General features: G+C 49.6%; 1 protein-coding gene and 1 pseudogene across 1 annotated transcript in view; both read right to left on the reverse strand.

The window, feature by feature from the left end:
- Positions 1–810: 810 nt before the first annotated feature.
- The window catches only part of ST3GAL2 (ST3 beta-galactoside alpha-2,3-sialyltransferase 2), a 50,398-nt gene continuing 26,413 nt past the window's right edge, over positions 811–24,795 (reverse strand). Inside the window, exons 2-7 of the mRNA XM_058674999.1 lie at positions 12,328–13,670; positions 10,755–10,948; positions 4,419–4,598; positions 2,662–2,707; positions 1,977–2,096; positions 811–1,421 (exon numbers count right to left, since the gene is read on the reverse strand). Of these exons, the coding sequence (XP_058530982.1) occupies positions 1,248–1,421; positions 1,977–2,096; positions 2,662–2,707; positions 4,419–4,598; positions 10,755–10,948; positions 12,328–12,666 (1,053 nt within the window). The 5' untranslated portion in view covers positions 12,667–13,670 and the 3' untranslated portion in view covers positions 811–1,247. The remainder of the gene's footprint in view (positions 1,422–1,976; positions 2,097–2,661; positions 2,708–4,418; positions 4,599–10,754; positions 10,949–12,327; positions 13,671–24,795) is intronic.
- On the reverse strand, positions 18,115–19,651 carry LOC101517893 (ubiquitin-like modifier-activating enzyme 5; annotated as a pseudogene).

Below are 24,795 nucleotides of genomic sequence, written 5' to 3' on the forward strand. Positions count from 1 at the left end.
GTATCCCAGCCTTTCCAGGGCCGGAAATGGACAAGTGGGGGACAGGCATGAGGAAGGAGGGGAGATGGAGTATGGGATGTGGCTGTGGGACGTGGCTGCGGCTACCTGCAGCATTCCAGGCCTCCTCCTCTCCTAGGGGCGCCGGGGGAAGGTGGTGGCGGCCCTCTCTCCTCAGAACCTGTGTGTGTGTGGCCGTGCGGATGGGGAAGGGCAACTTTTATGATTTCGGTTTGGATTCCCAGAGCAACAAGTAGGCTGGTGAGGCCCAGGGCCTGAGGAGAGAGACCCTAACACGGTCGCGGGTGAGGTGGAGGGGCCGAGGGCACGAGTGGAGTGTGAAGCACCTTACGAGTGACGCCACGGGGCTTTCCGGATTCCTGCCCTGCCTCTTTAACACTTTCGTGTTTCGCGTCAGAACCGAGGCCAAGTCCACTCCCAAGTCGAAGGGTGAATCCAATGCCCCTCCCCCCCGTTTGGAACCTCAGGGCGGCGAGGCGGAGGGACGGACGAGGGCCCACGCGCCACCCGGGACCGCATCTCTTTGGTGGGTCTGCACTCACCCATGGCTGCGCCTGACACAGAAAGAAAACGTGTGGGTCTAAGACTCTCCCGGAGAGCCTGCAGCCACCCGAGAGGACACTAGCTTTCCCTCTCGCAAGGCAGAGCACGGCCGGGCCACCCCCTAGCGGCCGACTGCCTTCCGCTGCGAGCACTCCCGCCGCAGCCCGGCCGGCCGGCCAGCCAGCCACTGAGACGCGCTTCTGACCGAACCCTGAGGAAAAATACTTCATCAGGGTCCAAAACAACCTCTACCTTTTAAAAAGCGGAAAAGAAAATTCTATCGAAAAGCAAAAGGGACTGGGAAATTAAGCAACCGCCTGCCCGGCTCCAAAGGCCAGTGATTGGAGGAGACGGGAGGGAACCAGTGGCGGAAGTTCTTTTGCGCTTCATGATTGGCTGTCAGAATTAAAGGCTCCGCCCAATGACGGTGCTGATTGGTGCAAGGGCCGGGCCCGGCTCACGAGTCTCATGATTGAAGGGAGGACAGGCAGCACTCCGCTGGACTGCAGCATGATAGGCCCAGACCGCGGCCTCTTGTCGCTCCCGATTGCCTGGCAACGCCCAGGGCCGGGCGGGGCGCGCACGGCAAGGCTCGCTCCTTCTCGCAGGCCTGGAGTCCAGGGCCTGAAGGCGTGGCTGCACCTCACAGAGGAGGCCACACTGTCAGGGTCGCGGCCGGGCCAGGCTCAGTTGCCTCGGTAGACCTCGATTTTGCTGGCCTTGGCGAGCATGTCAATGATGTGTGCCTCGAAGTCCGCGTCGTGCACACCCGTCTTCCGGAACTCGCCCGCGTACCGGTTGTTCTCCCAGTAGTGGTGCCAGTTGCCCCGGCTGTCCGCCCCGAATCCATACACGTTCACCTGGGGGTTAGGGAGATGGCAGGGTTACCGCGTGTCAGGACCACGGAGGTTGGAGGAGGGGCTGGGTGCAGTCCCTGGTGCAGGGGACACAGGGGAACATAAAGAACCCAGATCCCTTTCCAGTTCCTTGCTAATTTTTTTTTTTGTAATGGAATACTTGCACCAGTGAAGGAGGTCTATTGGGAAAAATGGGAGCATTGGAGTAAACACTGCTTTTGTGCCACGGTAGCCTTGGCCACTGGTGAAACAGCCCTGGCCACAGGTGAAATGTGGGTCTTCACATGAATTTTCTGCATTTTTCAGCCCAAGAGTAGGTCAGGGGCTCAGTCTGGTCACTCGGCTGAAGTGGACCATAGTCTTTTCTGCTGTTAGCCTATTTAACGTTTTCATGATGTGACTTCAGATTTGGCAACAACATTAAAGTCCTGGGGTTTGCGCAGTGTAGATGTGCAGGTCACATTGCATAAATAGCAGAAGTCGGAGCCACTTGGCTTCTTGCCTACAAAGACAAGGGGCTCTAAAGGCCCCGCTGAGCCCTGAGCAGGGCTGACCTACCTCGTCACACACATGCAGGGCAAAAAAGAGCACCAGCATCCCTGTGGAAGGGTAGCGCCCGTGGTGCTCTGTCCACCGGTCGTGGATGTACTTGAAGAAGGCTGGGTTGTAGATCTGAACCTGGGGAGAAGAGATAACAGCAACATGAGACTGGAGCCAGGTGCTGAGTAGTCTGTCAGCTCTTCCAGGTATCTGCTGCTCTGGCTTCCACTGGGGTCAGGAATATCAGCACATGGTGACTCTAGGTTCTGGAAGGTATACTTGAGTTGGCCGGGCGCCGTGGCCTAGCAGTTAAAGTCCTCACCTTGAATGCCCCAGGATCCCATATGGGCGCCGGTTCTAATCCCGGCAGCTCCACTTCCCAGCCAGCTCCCTGCTTGTGGCCTGGGAAAGCAGTTTAGGACAGCCCAATGCATTGGGACCCTGCACCCGCGTGGGAGACCCGGAAGAGGTTCCTGGTTCCCGGCTTCGGATCGGCGCACACCGGCCCGTTGCGGCTCACTTGGGGAGTGAATCATCGGACGGAACATTTTCCTGTCTGTCTCTCCTCTCTGTATATCTGACTTTGTAATAAAATAAATAAATCTTAGAAAAAAAAAGGTATACTTGAGCCAAGCACCATCAGGAGGCATGACTACAGTTTGGACTGAGGTGGGACCGAAAAAAGAGGAGGTGAGGAGCTTACCTTTTCTTTGTCCACTCGAAGGAAGGACTTCACTGGGGCATAGGTGCTGCAAGCAGACAGAAAGATAACTTTTCAGATGGCCCCCTGGCACCGAGATACCTCTCATCCCCCTCATGTCTGACTGGTGACAGCCTCACAACTTCTAGACTGATCAGCTTCCAGAATGTTCTCCAATCAATGCCATACCTTCCTTATTCAGAAACCTTCAGTAGATGCCCCATTACAGGATAAAATAAGAAGGCAAGTCAGGAAATTGTAATTTCTATGTTTAAAAAATACATGGTGGGCTTGGGAGCATGGCCTGGTGGCTAAGGTCCTCGCCTTGATCCCATATGGCCGCTGGTTCTAATCCCGGCAGCTCCACTTCCTCTCTGTCTCTCCTCCTCTCAGTATGTCTGACTTTGTAATAAAAATAAAATAAATCTTTAAAAAAAAAAAAATACATGGTAACGGGCCCGGCGGCGTGGCCTACCGGCTGAAGTCCTCGCCTTGAAAGCCCCGGGATCCCATATGGGCGCCGGTTCTAATCCCGGCAGCTCCACTTCCCAGCCAGCTCCCTGCTTGTGGCCTGGGAGAGCAGTTGAGGACGGCCCACTGCATTGGGACCCTGCACCCGCGTGGGAGACCCGGAAGAGGTTCCTGGTTCCCGGCATCGGATCAGCGCGCACCGGCCGTTGCGGCTCACTTGGGGAGTGAATCATCGGAGGGAAGATCTTCCTCTCTGTCTCTCCTCCTCTGTGTATATCTGGCTGTAATAAAATGAATAAATCTTTAAAATAAAAAATACATGGTAACAAGAGTCCAAACAATAAAAACAACTCAAATGCCCATTGGCAGATGAACAGATAAGCAAGATGCGGTCTACACACAGGAATACTATTCAACCTTTAAAAACAATGATATTCTGACACATACAAACCTTGAGCTCATTATGCTAAATTAAATAAGATGTAAAAGTCTAACTATTGTACAATATCACTTAAACAAAGCACCTAGCATGATCAGATCATAGGCATGGAAAGTATAAGAAGGGTAACTAAAGTTAGGAAGGGAGATTGGGGACACTGTTGAATGGGTACTGTTTCCATATGGGGTGATGAAAAGTTTAGACAGAGCTGATGGTTATATAACAATGTGGCTCTATGTGGTGTTACTCAATTGTATACTTAAAAAATAGTTCAGAGTAAACTTTATATTTGACCACAGTAAAACTCTTGGTGAGATACAGGGGTGGTGATATGACAATGACTGAGGGGCATAGGGGTATCTTTAAAGATCCCTAGAACATGAAAATGTTCTAAAATTAAATGTGGTTTTGGTTATGCCACTCAATAAATATATTCAACAATCATGACATATGAATTGTTATCTCAGTAAAACTGTTCAAATAACAACAAGAAAAAACTTGAAACAAAATCCTTGATGAACTGGATTTCCCAGAGTTCCTTGAAACTCTGATGAAGAAACTGTCCCCAAAGAAAGTTCTCAGGAGGCACAGCTCTGATAGTCACAAGTTTCCTCCTGGAGAGGAGACCAAAATCATACTGTCTTTTCCTCACCTTCCCACCACCGTTGCATAGGGTACCCACACAGAAGTGCCACAAGAAGGCTGTACCCTCAGCTCACTCTACATTTTGAGTACTTCCTTCTCACTAGCACTTTTGACTAAAATGTTCATTATGGGGATTCTACATCAAGTCCCCAGAAAGACCCTTCCCAAGGTGGTCCTGCTACTCCCAGCCAGCAGAGAGGCTTACAATCGGATCTGTCCTGTGGACAGGGCACTGGCAATCCACAGCAAATCCAGGGCCTTGAAGGGCACCAACACGAAGCTGACGTTGGCAGGCAGGTTCTTGGCACTCTCAGGGTACATGAAATGATGGGTGGTTCGGCTGCCAACATCCTGTTCAAAGCCCACGGTTGGTGCCTGATTCATCCTGCAGGGACAAGAGGGTGGCATGAGAATAAAATGCTATGGAAACCAGTAGCAGAGTTTTGCACGACAACTTGGTGCTTATTCATCAAACATGTACATAGACAATTGCTGTGATCCACTACTTGTATTTTCTAGGACCCTATTCTATAAAGATGGTTGCACAGGTACATAAAAATATGCATCCGAAGATTATCGCTGAAGTATTGACAACACCAAAAAACGGAACAAGTCAAACAATAAAGAACTGTTGATACTTTTTACTATATTTATACTGTAGAGTATGATATAGCCATCAAATGAAGACATACATGCGTTGGTAAAAATAAAACCATGGGAGCCTTGTGCTGAAGGCATCACCTTGCACGTGCCAGGATCCCATATGGGCACCAGTTCTAATCCCGGCAGCTCCACTTTCCATTCAGCTCCCTGCTTGTGGCCTGGGAGGGCAGTCGAGGACAGCTCAAAGTCTTGGGACCCTGCACCCATGTGGGAGACCCAGAAGGGGTTCCTGGCTTGTGATCAACTCAGCGCTGGCCATTGCGGTCTCTTGGGGAGTAAATAAATGGACACAAGATCTTCCTCTCTGTGTCTCCTCCTCTCTGTATATCTGACTTTCCAATAAAAGTAATTTTTATTTTTAGACTTACTCCTTCAGGGAGTGAACTAGTGATTGGAAAATCCTTCCTTGTATCTGAAAATCTGTCTTTCCAATAAAAATAAATAAATCTTTATATTAAAAAAGTTATTCAATGAAAAGAAACAAGTTGTGTGAAGTATCCTACTTCTTTTCTTTCTTTAGACAAAGTTATAGAAAGCAACCAAGAAAGAGATCTTCCAACCACTGGTTCATTCCCAAAATGGATGCTACAGACAGGGCAGGGCCAGGCTGAGTGCAGGAAGCTGGAGGTTTATTGAGGTTTCTCGTAGGAGTAGTAGGTACCAAAGCACTTGGGCCATCTTTCACAGATTTCCTAGGTGCATTAGCAGAGAGCCCAGTTGGAAGTAGAGCAGTCAGGACACAAATTGCACCTAACTGGGATGCCAGCATCACAGGTAACCTGGCATGCAGCACAGCTCCCTGCCCTGCCACTTTCTAGCTTCTTAAAGATTTATTCACTTTTATTGGAAAGGCAGATTTACAGAGAGAAGGAGATACAACGATCTTCCACCTGCTGGTTCACTCCTCAAGTGGCCATAACAGCTGGAGCTGAGCTAATCTGAAGCCAGGAGTCAGGACCTTCTTCTAGGTCTCCCATGTGGATGCAGGTTCCCAACTGCTTTTCCATGCCACAAGCAGGGAGCTTCCCAGGCCACAAGCAGGGAATTAAATAATTGTTAACTTTCAGGAAATGGGCTTAGGTAGATTGATTATTTTTATTACATACGTGAAATTTTTTCTATGCAAGTTAAGTTTACAAGATCTAAAAAGCTTTGGACCAGAAGTGTCTCAGATTTCATTTTAGATTTTAAATATTTTTATCTATATAATAAGAGATTTTGGAACTGGGACTCAACTGTAAACATGAAATTCATTTATGTTGTATCTACCTTCTATACAAGCTGCAAGTATTTTTTTAATAATTTTTTTAGTGTGCTTTTTTTTTTTTTTAATTTCAAAGGTAGAGACAGGGATTGCAAATCCATTGGTTCACTCTGTAAGTACTCACAACTGGTAGAGTTGGGCCAAGCAGAAGCTAGAAGTCAGGCACTCCTCGTGGCCTCCCTCCCATGGTGCTTATTAGCAGGAAGTTGGATCCACAGTAGAGATGCTGAGACTCAAACCAGTACTCCAGAATGGGATGTGGTTGTCACAAGATGTAGCTTAACCCCCTTGTGCCATAATGTTTGTCCCTGTTTATTTTATTTTGTTTTGAAAAGGAAAAGTACAGCCTTCTATAACCTCAACCTTGTCCTGGCTGTTGTACTCTCTTTCCAAAAAGATGAAAGAAAAAAGTCTGTCTCCTTGGCAGTACAGAAGCTTGCCACCCTTTTCCACTCTGTCCCTGTACTGTAAATTCTGTTCCACCAAGGTCAAGAGGTATGCCCTGAATTCTGACAGTGCCCACCCTCCAAGAGGTGTACCCTGAGTTCTGACAGTGCCTACCCGGGACTGCATATCTGCGGACATGCAGTGTCCCAAAATCCCAGATGGCAAGTTTAGACTTTCTGTTTCTTCTAATTTGTGCAAAACACAAGCTGAATAAAACCAAAGCTCCTATTTTAGGTCAGTGTCTTGAAATATGAGAAACAACCTTTCAACACAAAACTGCTATGACTATTAGAAGGCTATTCCTATCCCCTGCAGGCTACCCTGTGGAACAGTAATTAGCAAGGTGAGGTGACACTAATCTGGTGCTCCTCTAGTGACACGGAAGAGAGCAATGTCATGAACTGGCTTTCTCTGCCAATTCTGGAATAAAATCAGTAGAATGTTCCCTGTTTTTCCAGTGGCTGGTGCTATTGAGCTGGGCTGTGTGAAGCCGTATGTAGTGCATCACACTCAGAGAGGGTGCTGACAAGGACCACAGGCTCTGGTGTCCAGGATGTGGGAGGAGTGTGTCCAGGATGCCTCCCCCATGCAAGTGGACATAGTAATGTCTCCAGCCTCTTTACCTTCCCTTGATGGGTTGGAGGGGGGTGCCTCAGAGTAGAAGGCTATGTGGTCTAGCCAGTGAGTCTTTATTCTTTACCACTTCGGCTCTAGCCTGATTCAAGCAGAGGCCCACAATCTTTTTTTTTTCCTAAGATTTATGTTTTATTTTTATCGGAAAGTCAGTTATACAGAGAGGAGGAGAGACAGAGAGCAAGATCTTCCATCCATTGATCTACCCTCCAAGCAGCCACAATGGCTGGATCTGTGCCAATCTGAAGCCAGGAGCAGGAACTTGCTCCAGGTCGCCCACACAGGTGCAGGGTCCCAAGGCTTTGGGCGGTCCTCAACTGCTTTCCCAGGTCACAACCAGGGAGCTGGATGAGAAGCCAGGCCACCAGGATTAGAACTGGTGCCCATATGGGATCGCAGTGTGTGTGAGGACTTTAGCTACTAGGCTATCATGCTGGGCCTCAGGCCCACAATGTTTTCCAGAACTTACTATGCTCTGTCCCCAGGACAATGATCAAATCTGCTCCCTGCCTCCTTTCCGGGTGCTCAAGGATGCCTTGATCTTTAGGGGGCTCCAGCTCTATACATACTGCAAGAATAGTATGCCTGTTCTTAAGGTGATGTTGGAGCAGAGGCTTGGGTTGGTTGGAGTTAGAGCTGCCAGGGAAAACTCTCTCAGCTGCTGGGCTGTGGGAAGGTAAGCAAGATGTGGAAATGCACTCTCATGAAGATGAACAACAGAGTGGCAAAGTTGGCCCTGCAGATCAAAGGGCTGTGGTGCCCCGAAGGCTGGTTTCTCAAGAACTACCATCTGCTTTCTCTACTAAACCAGCAGGCCCAGCCATCACAGCCCCTCCGAAACCAGTCAGCCAAGACCTCTCTGCCTGCTTGCTGCAGGCGGCCCCACTGCAGGGTCTGCTCCCCTTTCTCTTCTCTACTGCTTGCCGGCAAGATGCCAGCTTTCAAGGGTCAGGGCAGTGAATGGAGCAAGAAGTCCAAAAAGATGTTTCATAATCTCCAAGGAAAGGGGAAGGAACGTGGCATTCTTTTGGGAACAAGATTTTGTTTTGAGGCATGATTCACTCTGGAGAGGGGCCAAAGGGTGAGCACGACCTCTGGGCAGGGGAAGGATGGGGGAAGGGAGTAGGAAGATGGTGGCAAAGCATTACAGAAATCCACCCGCCTCTGCTGCCCCCAGTCAAGAAACTCCTCGGGCAGGAGCAGGGGTAGAGGCAAAGTAGACCTGCACTCTTACTTATGGGGCTGCTTGGTCCGTTTCATTTCTTCTTTTATTATGGCATGTCTACTAGCCCACAGGTGCTTTCTGAGGAGTTGTAGATGGATCTGCTTGCCAGTTGAGGTAGGAACAGCACAACAACACTGCAGCGGTCAGCAGGACTCAGAGGACTTACAGGAGGAAGAGGAAGAGAGTGTGGTGAGCTAGGGGACTGGAATGTGTTGGTCTGGCTTCTGGGAAGGTAGGTCTCCCAGCTGCTTCTAAACCAAGGTATGAGGCCTGGCGCAGTAGCCTAGCAGCTACTTGCCTTGCATGCGCTGGGATCCTATATGGGTGCCAGTTCTAATCCTGGTGGCCTGGCTTCCCATCCAGCTCCCTGCTTGTGGTATGGGAAAGTAGTCCAGGATGGCCTAAGGCCTTGGGACCCTGTACCGCACGGGAGACTTAGAAGAGGCTCCAGACTCATGGCTCCTGGCTTCAGATTGGCACAGATCCAGCTGTTGTGGTCACTTGGGAAGTGAATCAATGGACAGAAGATCTTTTTCTCTCCTTTCCTCTCTGTATATCTTACTTTCCAATAAAAAAATAAAATAAATCTAAATCAAGGTATGCATACAGGCAGAATCATCTCCATTAGCTCCTTACACAGACTTGCAGACAGCCAATCTTCACTTGGATCACTGACCCTTTTCCATTAGTAGCTCTGGAGTCCACTCCAAAATACCCCATCTTGTGGCCTGGCTTCTGAGAGGGCGTGCTGGTGACCTTCTTCCTGTAGGCAGCCTGACTGGGGAACACTCAGGTGGTCCTAAGCACTCTTGTCTTTTTTCTCACCTGCAGCTTGCCACCTGTGACTGAAGCCCCTAATGACAGCTCTTGCTTGGTGCAAGTGGCCTGGGAGGCAGACACTTTAGGCATATAAGGATGTCTTTCCTGGGTTTCCTATCACCCCATAGCTGCACTGGAGTGGTGGACGCCCCATTCACCAAAATCTCAGCCACCATCTGGGTGAAGAAGGGCCCGTGTCCAGCTTACCGACCATGTGGGGTACCAGCAGTCAAATGCTGGGTTAACCTCAGGTGGTTCTGAGGTCCTGGATGGGCTTCAACACCCTCTTCTCTCCCTACCTGCCACTAACTCCCAACATGCAAGGATGTTGAAAGCCTCTGAGACATATTGCTGTGGTGGCGTTGCTATGGAGACAGCATCAGTGCCTAAAACAAAGGCCTTCCTTCTGCCTCCTGGGAAACCTGGTCTTTCCACAATGTTCATCCTAACAAAGACTTAAGCAATGAATGGGTGGTTTCCAGGATGTCTGTTCTTAAGTCTATTCCTCCACCAAGGACTGGGATATAATAAAACCTCCTCTAGTATTTCCTGTCCTCAGCCAAGGAGTTAAGAAGTCAGAAAACATAAGGTCAGGAACAGAGGGAGTGGTGTGGCGACACAGTGGGTAAAGTTGCTGCCTATGGCAGTTTGCATTCCAGCTGCTCCACCTCCAATCCAGCACCTTGCTAATGAGTCTGGGAAAGGTGAAAAGGATAGCCCAAGTGCTTGGGTCCCTGAAGCCAACCTTAGAGCCCGGGAAATTCTAAGTTCCTGGCCCTGGCCTGACTAGGTCATTGTGGCCATTTAGGGAGTAAATCAGCAGACGGAAGATCTTTCTGTCTCTGTCTCTCTGTAACTTTGCCTTTCAAATAAATCAATCGATCTTAAAAAAAAAAAAAAAGCCTCTGCCTCCCATGCCTCCCTTGGCACTATGTTTGGGTGACAAGTCATGCCCAGGCCTGCATTGCTACTCCGACTCTTCTTTTCCTCGAGGCGAGGCACAGATGTCTCTGGAATGAATGAGTCCCCATATAACCTAAGCCTTATGATACGAGAGGTAGCAGACATCATCCAGAGCAAGTCCTGGTCAGCTCCTTGCTCTGCACAGAATGTCTTGTCTTCTGTGAACCTGCCAGAATCAACTATGCTGTTAGGCAAGATGCTAGTTTAGTTTGGGGCCTTCACTGCTGGACCAACTTCTGGGGGGGACCAGGTGGAAAAGAAGGGAGTTTTTGCCTAACACTGGCCAGATGTCTAGTTTCAATTATTTTCCAAGGAATTCAGAGTCGTGGGAACTGAGTGTGAGCCTTAAGCAAAGTTTAGATTTGGAATTCTCCAAAATCTCCACCCCAAACAGACAAGAGAGAGAAGAGAGCACGGTCTGTCTCTGCAGCTCTAGGTGTCAGGGTCCCACCGAACCCCCCATAGCTGGCAACTCAAGCCCTGCCAGGAGAGGCCACAAATGCCAGTCAAGGTTCACAGCGGCTCACCTCATGATGAAGTTGTGCCCATCCACATCCTGCCCATAGCCGGAGCCCCGCAGGTTGCCCGAGTTCCCCACCACGGCACAGCGCCGGCACTGATGGGGGTCTCGGAAACGGTATGGGTTCTCGCCCGGCACTATCTGGAACAGCTTCTCCAGCACCTCGTTGGTGTTATGTGACTTGAATTGGGGCTGCAACATCTGTGGAGGGGAGAGAGAGGAGGGTAGGTGTCTGGCTGCCCTGCCTTCCCCACCCTTCTTTAACTTCCAGTATCTGGGCAGAGATTCTTGCTGGATAGCAAGGACCCTGTCCACTCGTTTCCAGATGCCCTGCTAACCCCAGAGCTGCTCTGATGCCCTGGAGTGGCTCAGGGGCCAGGTGCTATATGGAACACAGTCTCGGGGATATGCAGGCCTGCACCACAGAGCAGAGTGACTTCCTGCAGCAACCCCTCCCAATTAGGGAAAAAGCACCTTAGCTGAGGCATGTGCTCCTTGCTTAAATGACGAGCAGATTCATTCCCCAAGGCCAGGAGGCCTGTCCAGAGTCCTGCTCTGGCCCCCCACTGCCCACACTGAGACTACGAACTTAGGCAAACCCCATGTATTCTCTGAACTTTGTGACTATAATGAAAGAGAGAACTCTTAGAGGGCTCCTGGCTGCCTTGTAAATGACCAGTGATGCTCCTGGTGGTCCTGGCTCTGCAGACCCTGCTCTTTGGCGACACTGGAAAGTTCTCTGGAGTGACTCTGATAACTCTCATCACATGAGCTCACTCTCACAGCTACCCTGAGTGTGAGAAAAATGGGAAATCAGGCTGTGCTCCATTTGCCAGCTGGGGAGACCAGGGACCATGAGTTGCCTCCCAAGGGCTCAGTAGGAATGCAGGGAGCTTGGGTTAAGCCCTGGCACAGCTCTACCCTTAACACAGGTGGCAACCAGATGGCCCTGCAGAGCCTGGGGAATGACGACTCCTGAGATGACAGAACCAGGTGGAAGGAACGCAAAGAAGCAGAAAGGACTCAGAAGGATGGGGAGCAGCAGCCAGCTAGGCCCCTGGCCCTTCTCCTACCCCTGGGGTGCTTTACACCAGGAACCGTCTCACCCAAGTCCAGCAACTGTAAAGGATCAAGGGAGTGGACTTAGTAGTGTTTATAAGTACTTGGAGCCAACATTTACAAATTAGGACAGTTACAATAACTACAACAAAAATACACATTTCTGGGTTCGCTCAGAAGAGTTGGCAGTATGAACTGCATCCCTGTACTGCAGCATGGTGCTGGAGCTGAGGCATGGCTGCCTTTCCCACTGCCATGGCCCTCATTGGCACCTGCTCTTCTCTCCTATGCTACCTGACTGAGCCTACACAAGGCTTGACAGGCACTTGAAAATATCAGCTCTCTTCCCTTCTAGACTAACACTCACTCAGCCCTTCAACAATTTGTGACCCTGGTACACAGCTCTGACCAAATGGGTCTTCTGCACTGTCAAGTTGTAAGAAGAGATAGCTGAAACCCAAGAGGAGGCTCTGAAAATGACTCTGACACAGAAGGGGCAGAGGAGGGATGACGGCTCTCACCATCCACCACCTTTGGACATCCGGGGGCAGATCCATATTCTCTCGGGTCCAGACGGGGGAAATGTTGCTGTCGAAGTGGCTGTCAAACCAGTCGGAGGTGCCAGCATCACCCATGCAGCGTCGGCAGGCACAGCTCTTGCCTGTGAGCCCCTCTTTGCTGAGGCGCTGCAGGCCAGCATAGCCGGGCACCAGCTTCACCCGGTGAGTCCCTCCCAGGGCCCCTGAGTCCAGGTAGGGCAGGGTGGCCATGCTGTGGTGAGAATAGGTGAAGAGCAGGGACATGATAAAAACCAGCAGGAAGGCCACGGAGAGGAACCACACCCGCAGGGAGCACTTCATGGTGCCAGCGGGCGAGCAGTTGTCACCGTGGCCACTCCTTTCCCGGCCTTCTGAGGAGCTGGCCACGGCACAGCCTCCTTGTTCTGGCAGCACGTGCAATGGGCATAAGGGCACGAGCCTTGGCAGGAGTCCCTCGCCAGACTCTCTCCACTGAAAAAGGGGGTGTGATGGGCAGGAGGAGCTCCTCTGTCCCTGAGCCACTTGGGCACCTGCTCAGTGCTTCATTAGGTCTCTCAGTCACTAGCTAGGCCACAGAGGCTCTGGCTCTCCTATTGCTCTGGCCAGGTCAAGGTCAGTCCAACCCAGCCCTCTGGTCCCTTGAGATCGCTGGATGCCAGCTCTAGGGGTCCCTCTCTTTGGCAGCTTGAAATGGCCCAGTCTGGAGCAGCCGGAGTCCTTGTGGCTCATGAGCAGATGCCGAGGTGACCCCTCGTCCCCTGCTGTGGGGAAGTCCGTCAGTTGCAGTCACAACAGGGAGCTCTTGAGCTTCAAGGTGCCTGGATTCCATGTGAAGCGAAGCTCTGCCCTGGACAGCCCTCCTGGTTCAACCCCTCTCCTAGGCGAGAAGATCCAGATAGCAGTCCTCAGTGAAGAAAACCAGCAAGCTCTGTGTGTACCAGAACGTCTTGCTGCAAAGACCAAGATGCTCTTTGTCTTGGGTTCTTGTTTTCTTCCCATCTGAGGGGCTGGTCCCTACTCCTGGTGGTCACAAAGCTCCCACTCGCTGTTGCTGTGAGGTCCTCTAGGGCGGAGAACAGCTGCTGCTCAGTGGGGTGCCACATCCAACCCAGGCCACGTCAGTCAAGCATGTTCCGAGCTCCCTGCCAGGACGCAGGCCTCCTTTCTGGGGATGTTGGCTCAGGCTCTGGGGCCTGCTGCTCTGGCTGCTCTGTCCATCCCTGATCCCCTGAGGCCAGCCTGTCCCGTCGTTAGCTCACACTAAGCAGAAATCCCTTGGCAGGTTCCCTCTCACTTGTCAGGCGCCAGGCTGCCGCAGCATGACCCTGAAATTGCAAAGAGAAAGAATGTGCAGATAAATCACACACACACACACATACCCCACACACAGGCACTCCTCTAGCTCCACCCTCAGTCCCGCAGGGGACAAAGCTAGCAGTGGAGGAGACGCCCACTTAACTAAAGGGTAGACAAAAGAAAAGGCTTTCCTCCCTGTAACTATCCACAGATAGTATCACTCTTGTAACTCACTGCCTCACAGGATTCACTCATTACCTAGAAGGTAAACAAGGGGTGTGATAAAGTGATTTCCCCAGAGCCTGGTGTCAAGTCTCTGGAAGGACCAGATTTAGAAAGTTCTAGTCTTAGCTATCTGTAAATTTGAGGTGAATCTTTAAGGGTATACATGGCTGGCAGACAGGGAGCTCTCAGAGCCTGTGGTAAGCCCTCCCGCTACGAAGGGAGGGCTGGGAGCTGACCCTGGACCTGCCCCTTTTCTGAGTGCAGATCACAGATGAGGCGATTCTGGGTCAGTGCAGTGAACCATCAACAATCCTTCCAGCTCTGGTGCAGCAGAGAGAACCAGGCTAGTCAGGGACCAGGTTGCTGGGGTGGGAACCACCACCAACCCGCCCTCTGTCTATGGAGGAAACAAAGTGCAGGCAGTCTGGCTGAGCTGACAGCCTGGGGCCCCATGCTGCCCTGGCAGACAAGAACAGGAAGAGGATCCCATTAGGAGGGCAGTTTGGGGAATCTACCCTAACGAAAGGAGCTTGGATTCATGCAAGCCGCAAGGGAACCAGAGCAACAGTCAGAAAGCGAGCAAAGTCTCTGAACCTTGTCTCCACCCCTAGGAATCACTTGATCTATATCTTCTCCATATGCAGCCAACTCTGCTCCTTACCTAACTGGAGTCTGGGCCTCCCTGTCCAACTCTTCCCTATGGAAGGCTCAAGCCAGCCCTTCGGAGACCTCTGGCTGCTGCCACCAGCTACAGACAAGGTCTCTGAGACTCTATGTTTGAAAAACCCAGCCGCCCTCTCCAGTGGCAACAGCTCAGATTTCTGGGGCCAGGCCAAAACCACAAAGCCAACAAGGAATGAAACTTGCATGTCACAATAATGCAGACATCTCTGTGGGTGGGTAAACAATGCACACTGAACATGGAGGAACTTGACTCAGGTTATAACTTTGTGAGTGGAAATCTGGCTCAGATGTATCTGGCTTGCAAAACCTGAAATCGACCAATGCATCAAAAGAACCCCGTTAGCTCCTTGAACTGCCCAGAATTAAGGGACGAGATGGAAGGAGAGATAGAAACTGCCTCCCATGGTCCAGAGTACACTACAGGGGCAGGTGCTGTGGCATACAAAGTAAAATCACTGCCTGCAGTGCTGGCATCCCATGTGAGTGCCATTTGAGACCTGGCTGCTTCACTTCTGATCCAGCTCCCTGCTAATGAATTCAAGGAAAGCAGCCAAAGATGGCACTTGCCCCCATATGGGAGACCTGACTTTAGCCTGGCCCAGCCTGAGTCATTGCAGCATTTTGGGGAATGAACCAGTAGTTGAAACCAGATACTGTCTCTGTGACTCTGCCTTATAAAAAGGGGGTGGGGGGGACAGCACAGTAGCCTAGCAGTTAATGTCTTCACCTTGCATGCACCAGGATCCCATAAGGGTGTCATTTTGTGTCCCAACGGCCCCACTCCCCACCCAGCTCCCTGCTTGTGGCCCGGGAGGGCAGTCGAGGACAGCCCAAAGCCTTGGGACCCTACACCCACATTAGGGATGTCGGGGAGACTCCAGGCTCCTGGCTTCAGATCAGTGCAACTCTGGCCATTGTGCCCCTTGGGAAGTCAATCAACAGACGGAGGGTCTTCCTCTCTGTCTCTTCCCCTCTTTGTATATCTGGCTTTCCTATAAAAACAAATAAATCTTAAGGAAAAAAAGACACCTCACTCAGGTGCCCAGGTGTCCCCACAGAGGCCTCAGCAGCACCAGTGTCCTTCTATACCCATTTAACAGACTCAGGGCATGACCTCTGGCTCATCAGTCTCAGAACAGCAAGCTAGCTCACTGTCTCTTCCAATTCTTGCTTTGCTCATTTCCATGTCCAATATCTAAGGAGAATAACTGGGTTTTTGCAGAGCCCTGCTCTCAGTTTTCCATGACCTGAGGAAATCTGGTGGCCCTAGGAGGCAGTGAGTTTGCAAGCTGAGCAGGAGCTGCAAGTGAGGTGCCTCACCTGGGAAGACCTGTTCCCTGGGTGAATAGCCCCCTGAGAGTGGGGGCTGGGAAAGGCTCGCTGGAAGACTTTCTCACACAAAGCATCTGTTGCAGAAGTCACTAGCTCCGTGGGACCCTAAGTCAACATAGGGGCATCTGAGGCAGCCAGACTCCCTTGCCGGGGAGAGGAAAATTCTTAGCTTCGACAACATGCTTAGCAAGACTAGGGGAAACCAAAAATCCCTGTTTTGAGAACCTCATGTCCAGGCTGTTACTAGGAGCTGAAGCTGCTCAACTTTGTATTGAGCCAAACGAAGATCCAGAGAGAAACTAAAAGACAGCAGAGGTCCCTAGACATAACGTCAAAACCCCAGAGGTGACCCTCACATGGCTCATCTGACCTGTGAACGCACCCCATGACCCTCCATGACGACTCAGGCCTCTCTGGACATGCTCTCTCTTTCTGTAACGTTCCAATTTTAGTATATGTGCTGCCAAAGTGAGCACAACGCTCTCTCTCACACACAGCTGCTCCCTCTGATCGTTCATGATAAGCCCACACACATCCAGTATTACAAAGTTGAGTAGTGGTTAAAACACTGCATCATGTCTTCAAATGCTTGGTTCCTGTTTCAGTTCCTCTATTTATGATCCAAATTCTTGCTCAAGTGTTTGAGACTGCCACCACTGTGGGAGAAACAGCCTGGCCCACCTCCAGCATTTGGGTAGAGATGGGAGATCATTGACTGTCTCTCAGTTTCTCCTTCAAATAAATATATTTGTTTAAAGTTCAAAAAAGATTAAGCTGAAATCCAGCAGTGTAGAATATAGTGTTCAATCTTCATCCTAGAAATTCCTACCCTATTGGGATAATCCGTGTGTGTGTGTGTGTGTGTGTGTGTGTGAAGGTTTAAATCAAATATAAGAAAACTTCAAGGCAAAGCCTGATGAACTTTCACGTGTGAATAAAGCTGTGTGACTAACCAGTCAAACACACGGACTATTTCCATCAATCCAGGAAGTTCTCTTCCTATCTGTCAGAGAACCACTGCTCCACCACTTTTCTTTTTCCTTTTTATCCTTTATTTTCTTTCTTTTTTTTTTTTTTTTAAGATTTACTTATTTTTATTGCAAAGTCAGATATACAGAGAGGAAGACAGACAGAGAGAAAGATCTTCTGTCCGATGATTCACTCCCCAAGTGATCTGGTACTGTGCCAATCTGAAGCCAGAAGCCAGGAGTTCTTTCGGGTCTCCCACGCAGGTGCAAGGTCCCAAGGCTTTGGGCCGTCCTCAACTGCTTTCCCAGGCCACAAGCAGGGAGCTGGATGGGAAGTGGGTCCGCTGGGATTAGAACCAGCGACCATATGGGATCCTGGTGCGTTCGAGGCGAGGACTTTAACAGCTAGGCCACCAGGTCGGGCCCTATCTTTTATTTTCATATTGTTTACATAGTTGGGAGAGGCCCGTGTGGGCCTCTGATTAGGGTGGGGAAGGTCAATATGGGAAGGGAGGTGGGTAAGATAAATGTTTCGGTTCTTTCTTTTTTTCTTCCTCCCGTGTCCACAGGAGTGTCTGCCACTTTTCTGACCTGCGTCACCAGAGGTGGAATGCCACTATGCGTGAGCTTCATGGAGGGCAACCCCACACCGTGGCCTTGCATGTATCTGGCTGTTTTGGCTCAGCCTAGTGCTGTGGAGACTTGTGCCTTGTGCTTTGAATCCATGGTAGAACATTTGGATTGTTGCCAGTTCTTAATCGTTATTAGTTAAACTGCCACGAACTTCATGTACAAACTCTTTTTGTGAACTTAGACTCTCATTTCTCTTGAATAAATGGCTAGGAGTGAAACTGCTGGGCTCCAGGGTAGACAGATGCATACTCATCTTGACTAGAACGTATCAAATACTTTTCCCAAGTGGATGCAGTATTTTACCTTTCCAGTGATGCATAGGAGCCCTATTTGCTTCATGCCTTTCATCTTTTCAGAGAGCTAGCTGTGTTGTAGTGCACTCTATGCCTGCCATCAGGTACATATGAACACATATGTGTAGCAGGAGACCGTAAGAGACTGAAATAGTAGAGAACTCTATACAATCCAAAGGTACGTCAGAATAAAGTGGATGAAGTATGATACATTTGTGCCCCACAGAAAGAAAATGAATGCACTGCAGTTTTAGACACTGGCAGGGATGAATATGACCAAAAAAACTATTAGATTGAGCAAGAAGAGTACATATTTTTTTAATTATTTTTTTATGTTGCCCTAATTTTTATTAGATTAAGGGGAAAATATCTTTAATTTCAAGGGACTAAACTTAAATACCAGATACCATCCCATTATCTATATATTCTTCATCTTGGCCATAAGTTCTTCCAAGTTCTTTCACCAGAATCTTCCACCATTACTGCAGGTGCAGAATCTTCTTGCTTTTTGGGAACCGTGTATGCCACTGTGAGTCCTTCAGGTAGGTCAGGAACGGGGCCTGACGAATCCCTCAGTTCTTCAGAAACCTTCGATACCAGCTCGATCCCCCAGTCATTATCTTCATGGATGATCTCTTCTTCTTCTTGAGCCACTTCCTGTCTGGGTAGTGCTGCTTCCTTTCTCTTGTATTCCTCCCGCTGCTTCCGGCAGTGTCTGTCATCGCGCTGGGGGTTTGGCTTCATGGACATGGTGGGGAAGAGGTCCTGCACGGCATTGTAGCCCAGGTAGAAGCTAACTTTACCGAAATTTAACAGGAACTTTTTAAAGATTTATTTATTTTATTACAGTCAGATATACAGAGAGAAGGAGAGACAGAGAGGAAGATCTTCCGTCCAATGATTCACTCCCCAATTGAGCCACAATGGGCCGATGCGCGCTGATCCGAAGCCAGGAACCTGAAATCTCCTCCAGGTCTCCCATGCAGGTGCAGGGTCCCAAAGCATTGGGCCGGCCTCAACTGCTTTCCCAGGCCACAAGCAGGGAGCTGGATGGGAAGTGGAGCTGCCGGGATTAGAACCGGCGCCCATATGGGATCCCGGGGCATGTTCAAGGCGAGGACTTTAGCTGCTAGGCCACGCCGCCGGGCCCTAACAGGAACTTTAACACATTTTGTACCAAGATCCCAGCCACTACTCCCATCGTGGTGGGAAGACTGGCTGCAGACACCTCGTTTCAGAATCTTCTTGTCGATGTTGGTTGCCACTGCAAGACGTGGGGCACACGCAACACAAGCTGACTCTCCAAGAATGATGAGCTGTATGTACCCTGAAACTGCGTTCTCACTGACCCTGGACTCCGTCCACGTTTGTCCAAGTTCATTGCAAGCTATATTTATTGCCATTCGAGCTTCAAAATTGTCCACACAGCTAAGAACTAGATCAACAGGTTTTCCTTATTCTAATCCACCATTACTTATTCTATCCATGAAATTTTGGAAGTTGTCCACTGTGGTTATGTTATAGTTGTGCACTTCACACAGAACATCAGGATTAATGTTCCTCAAAATAGTTCTGCTGCTTGGACTTTACTTAATCCTGCTTGATGAGGCTGGAAGAAAAGTCTGTTCATGTTGGCCAGTTCCACCTTGTCGTAGTCAAAGAGTAGCAACTTGCCAACGCCACACCGCGTGTGCATCTCGGCGGTCACACTGCCAACTCTGCCAACACCTACTGTTGCCACTGCAAATTTTCTCATAGTCGCTGACAATTCCCATCTGTTTCAATGTCATCAGGCGGCTGCAAGCGTTGGAGTCCACCACCTCCGGGCTCATCTTGTCGATGCGGGTGTGGCTACCGCCCTGCACGCCCTGGCTCCTCTCCTGGGCCAGCTCCGCTCCAGCTCCTGCACCTACTGCCGCAGCTGCTCCACCGATTCGGCCCTGGCTGAGCGCCTCTCGCACCTGCCCACTGCGGCTGCCATCCAGCGGACGGCGACGGGGCTCCGACCGAAGGATGACTCTTTATGTTCCTAGAATCTATGGGTTTTGTTAAGTGTGTATTTTCACACACCATCCAGAATATTTTCACTGTCATGAAGTATCAAACACAGCTCACCTGCTTAGGCCAAAGCCAGGAGCCAGGAGTTTCTTCCAAGTCTGCCATGTAGATGCAGAGTCCCAACGACTTGGGACATGTTCCATGGCTTTCCCAGACTGTAGACAGAGAGCTGGATCAGTAAAGGAGGAAGGCCTGAACTGATTGGCCTGCTGGCTGCTTGAAGTCAGAAGGGGTTGGCTAGCTATGAGCTCTGAGCTCCGGGGTAGCAGAATTGGGGCCCGGTGGTCTGGGCCCCTAGGCCAGCCATTGGCTTGGAGCTGGGTGGGTTGGTTTGTCCCTGGACACGGCTGGGGTCTGGAGAGAGGCCTGGGCCCATCGGTCTACCATGTGTTCAGAGCCAGTGAAACTTAACAGCAAATTTCTGGGCCAATGGAGACTCAGAGGTGAGCTATAACAGCCAACTGATCTCAGAAAGAGTTCCTCGTCCTTGGGGCAGTGATATCAACAGCATCTCAGAACTGTCCTGGGCCAGCCAAGAGTCGAGGTGCAAAAGCCATGGAAGCACACAACCAGAAAGAGCAAGAGTACATATTTTAAAAAAAGATTTACTTATTTTTTATTGCAAAGTCAGGTATATACAGAGAGGAGAGACAGAGAGAAGTATCTTCCATCCGATGATTCACTCCCCAAGTGACCACAATGGCCGGTGCTGCAGCAATCTGAAGACAGGAGCCCAGATCCTCTTCCGGGTCTCCCATGCAGGTGCAGGGTCCCAAGGCCATGTTTGACTGCTTTCCCAGGTAACAAGCAGGGAGCTTGATGGGAAGCGGGGCCTGGCGGGATTAGAACCAGCATTCATATGGGATCCTGGCACATTCAAGGCAAGGACTTTAGCTGCTGGCCATGGCGCCAGGCTCAAGAACAGTACATCTTGAATGAAAGCCCAAAGCATGAACCCATGTGAAGCTTAAAAATATGCAAACCTGAGTAAGACATTTTCATACCTTTATATATAGATAATAAAGTAACGGGAAAAATCCAGAAACAATACAAAATTCAGGCGATTCCTCAAGGAAGGAAGGATGATACATAGGACCAAGACGAGAACCCCTGAGCTTTGAAAGAACTAGGTAATACATTACTCCTTCATCCATAGTTATTCTTTAAGAAAACATGTATGGGACCAGGCATGATAGCATAGTAGCTGAACTCCTCGCCCTGCAAGTGCTGGGATCCCAAGTGGGCACCGATTCGTGTCCTGGTGGCCCCACTTCCCATCAAGCTCCCTGCTTGTGGCCAAGGAAAGCAGTCAAGGACACCCCACAGCCTTGGGAACCTGTACCCATACAGGAAACCTGGAGGAAGCTCCTGGCTTTAGATTGGTTCAGCTTCAGCCACTGAGGCCACTTGGGGAGTGAATCAATCAGCAGATGGAAGCTCTGCCTTTGTGTCGCTCCTCCTCTCTGGATATCTGACTTTCCACTTAAAATAAATACATCTTTTAAAAAAGAGCACATGTATGAGGGTTGGCATTGTGGCACAACAAGTTAAGCCACTGCCTGCAAAACTGGCATCCAATAGGGGAGTATTGGTTAGAGTCTGGCTGCTCTACTTTCTTTTAATTTTTTTAAACTTTTATGCTCTGCTTTCAATCCCACTCTCTGCTAATGTGTCTGAGAAATCAGTGGAAGATGGCTCAAGTGCATGGACTCATGGGACAGACATAATAGGATTCTTGGCTCCTGGCAGGCTCAGCCTTGACAGTTGTAGCTATTTGGGAGTGAGCCAGTAGATGGAAGATCTTTTTCTGTCTCTCCTTTTTTCTGTGTCATATTCTTTAAAATAGACAAATAAATCCCGAAAAAGAGACAGAAAGAGAGGGCACATATGATATATACTATTTTTTTTAAAGATTTGTTTATTTTATTACAAAGTCAGATATATAGAGAGGAGGAGAGACAGAGAGGAAGATCCTCCGTCCAATGATTCACTCCCCAAGTGAGCTGCAACGGCCGGTGCGTGCCGATCCGAAGCCGGGATCCAGGAACCTCTTCCAGGTCTCCCACATGGGTGCAGGGTCCCAAAGCTTTGGGCCATCCTCGACTGCTTTCCCAGGCCACAAGCAGGGAGCTGGATGGGAAGTGGAGCTGCCGGGATTAGAACCGGCGCCCATATGGGATCCCGGGGCATGTTCAAGGCGAGGACTTTAGCCGCTAGGCCATGCCGCCAGGCCCGATATATACTATTTTGAAAGTGTGAACCTGAGGTACCAAAATAATGGCTCAGTTGGCTAATTCCCCACCTCCAAGCACAGAATCCCATATGGGCACTGGTTTGTGTCCTGCTGTTCTCTTCCCATCCAGCTCCCTGCTTGTGGCCTGGGAAAGCAGTGGAGAATGGCCCAAAGCCTTGGAACCCTGTACCTATGTGGGAGACTGGGCAGAGGCTCCTATTCCTGCCTTCAGTTAGCTGGAGAGTGAATCAGTGGATTGAAGATGGTTCTCTCTATGTTTCCTTCTCTCTGTAAAATCTGTCTCTCCAATGAAAATAAATAAATATTAAAACAAAACAAACAGTAGTTCCTGTCAGTGCGCTTAAGGGCCAGGTCTATTACAGGCTGGGTTGGGCTGGGCCACAGCACCTGTAGGATTGCATAGGCCATGGGGCTGGGGACAGAACTGACCAAACAATGAAAATCACCACTGTGTGTGTGTATAGCCCGATGGCAGGGACGAACTGGACTCTGTACTGCCTGACACATGCAAGAGTCAGGTCTGGGGTCACCCTAGCTGCGATTTCTTGGAGGACTCCCAAACTAGACCACCGGACTAAAAACTCTGGCCACAGGGAGTATTACAGGAATTGTGGTCTGACTTTGGAATGTATGTGTCAGGACTGGGCCTCTTTGATTGCTGATGTCTATGCAGCAGACAACATGCTCAGGTACATATGGGGGACAAGATGACCAGCTCATTTGGGCCTGCAGAGCACATCAAAGCCATGAGAGAAGATGGAGAGTAGAATGGGCAGGATAACACTCCTGGATGAGCTTTGGCAGGAAGTGTCTGGGTGAGTGGATGCAGTGGGGAGAATTCCATCCAATGAACCTTGGAAGGATTTTTTCAACCCTGGAGCAGCAAAACCAACAGTATCTCAGAATTATCAAGCTACTTAAGCAATACCTTTGGAACATTCTTCTCCACATCAGGGTTTTTAAGATGACATCAAGTGGACAAGCTCCATCCCCGAATACTAATGTAATTTGGCAGCTGAGAGCAGTCCCCTCCCCTCTCCTACCCCCCTCACCCGTGCTCTCAGATACAGAAGAAAAGGGAAGAAAAATAAAACTGGAAGCATTTTTCCACCCACCTTCCCCCACACTTCGACCCTCCCCACCCTATTCAATGGACCTCATAGGCATGCATCCTTGTTAATTATGTAAACACCACTCAAAAAAAAAATTGTGAACCTGAATTTTAGGAAATTCTAAATTTTTCTAAAGATTAAAACAAGTGTTATTAAAGGACTAGTCTGGCTACTGTATATGACCAAAGAGGATCTATGACAATAGCTCAGGGGCTGGCAGTGATGAAAGGTGTCAGGAAAATAACTAGGGGATTTACCTCTGGGAGTGGATACAAGAAGTAGGGTGAGAGTGAGACAGGAAGAGAAGGATCAGGGAGACACAGGCTGCAGCCTGAGCAAGCTGAGGGACAGGGTACATCCAGAAAAGACCAGCAATGAATGTGTTTGGGTGGAAAAAACAAGAATTCTGTGTGTGACAGAGTAAACTGAAGATGCCTTTTTGACAGAAGTAGGCCACCTACCTGGGACATGAGTGGAGTGAGATCAGAGCTTGAGGGACACAGCTGAGAGTTCCCAGGGCACAGTGCATTAATAAAACTATAGGGCCAGAAGAAATCAGCAAGGGAGGGCTTGCCACACACAAGAGAAGGTGTTCCTGGACAGAGCCTGAGGCATTTTGATATCTAAAAGAAGATAGCCAAGAAAAACTCAGGGGAGAAACAGGAAGGGAGGTGGGGAAACTAAGAGAAGGGCTCTCAGGATGAAAGAAGAATGAACTCTCAAATGTTGCTGGGAAAGTGAGATGAGGACTGAGAATTGACCACTGGATGGGTGTCAATGCTACCCTTCCCAATGACTGCTGCAGGGGGACAGAGGTGGTCTAAGGGCAGACAAGGACATGTGAAGAGGCCAGACAGCATTAGACTCAGGGAAATGCAAAACAAAACCACCATCAGCTAGCACATCCCACTCACCAGGATGGCATAATCAAAGCACAGCTAATAACGTGAACTAACAACGATGTGAAGAAACTCTAGTCCTCATACATGGCTGATTGCAAGTGGAAATGTGCAACGGCACAGTTGCTTTGGCAAGTAGCCTGCAGTTCCTCAAAAGGTCAAACACAGAATTACCACTGGACTCAGGAAATTTCACTTCTACACAAACACCCAAGAGAAATGAATACCTGTGTCCACCTAAAAGCCCATATATAAGTGAGTTACAGCAGCATTATTCTTAATAGCTCCAATAAAGAAACAACTCAAAGTTACATCAACTGACAGATGAATAACATGATATGTCAAAGCAATAAAATATTATCTAGGAATAAAAAATAACAGAGGGGCCAGGTGTGGCAGCCTAGAGGCTAAAGTCCTTGCCTTGCACACACCAGGATCCCATACGGGCACCGATTCGTGTCCCAGAGGCCCCACTTCCCATCCAGCTCCCTGCTTGTGGCCTGGAAAAGCAGTTGAGGATGGTCCAAAGCCTTGGGACCCTGCCCCCATGTGGGAGACCCGGAAGAGGCTCCTGGTTCCTGGCTTTGGATCAGCTCAACTCTGGCCATTGTGGCCTCTTGGGGAATGAATCAGCAGATGGAAGATCTTCCTCTCTGTCTCTCCTCCTTTCTGTATATCTGACTTTCCAATAAGAAT

Source organism: Ochotona princeps, chromosome 16, assembly GCF_030435755.1.
Source record: "Ochotona princeps isolate mOchPri1 chromosome 16, mOchPri1.hap1, whole genome shotgun sequence".
Lineage (NCBI taxonomy): Eukaryota > Metazoa > Chordata > Mammalia > Lagomorpha > Ochotonidae > Ochotona > Ochotona princeps.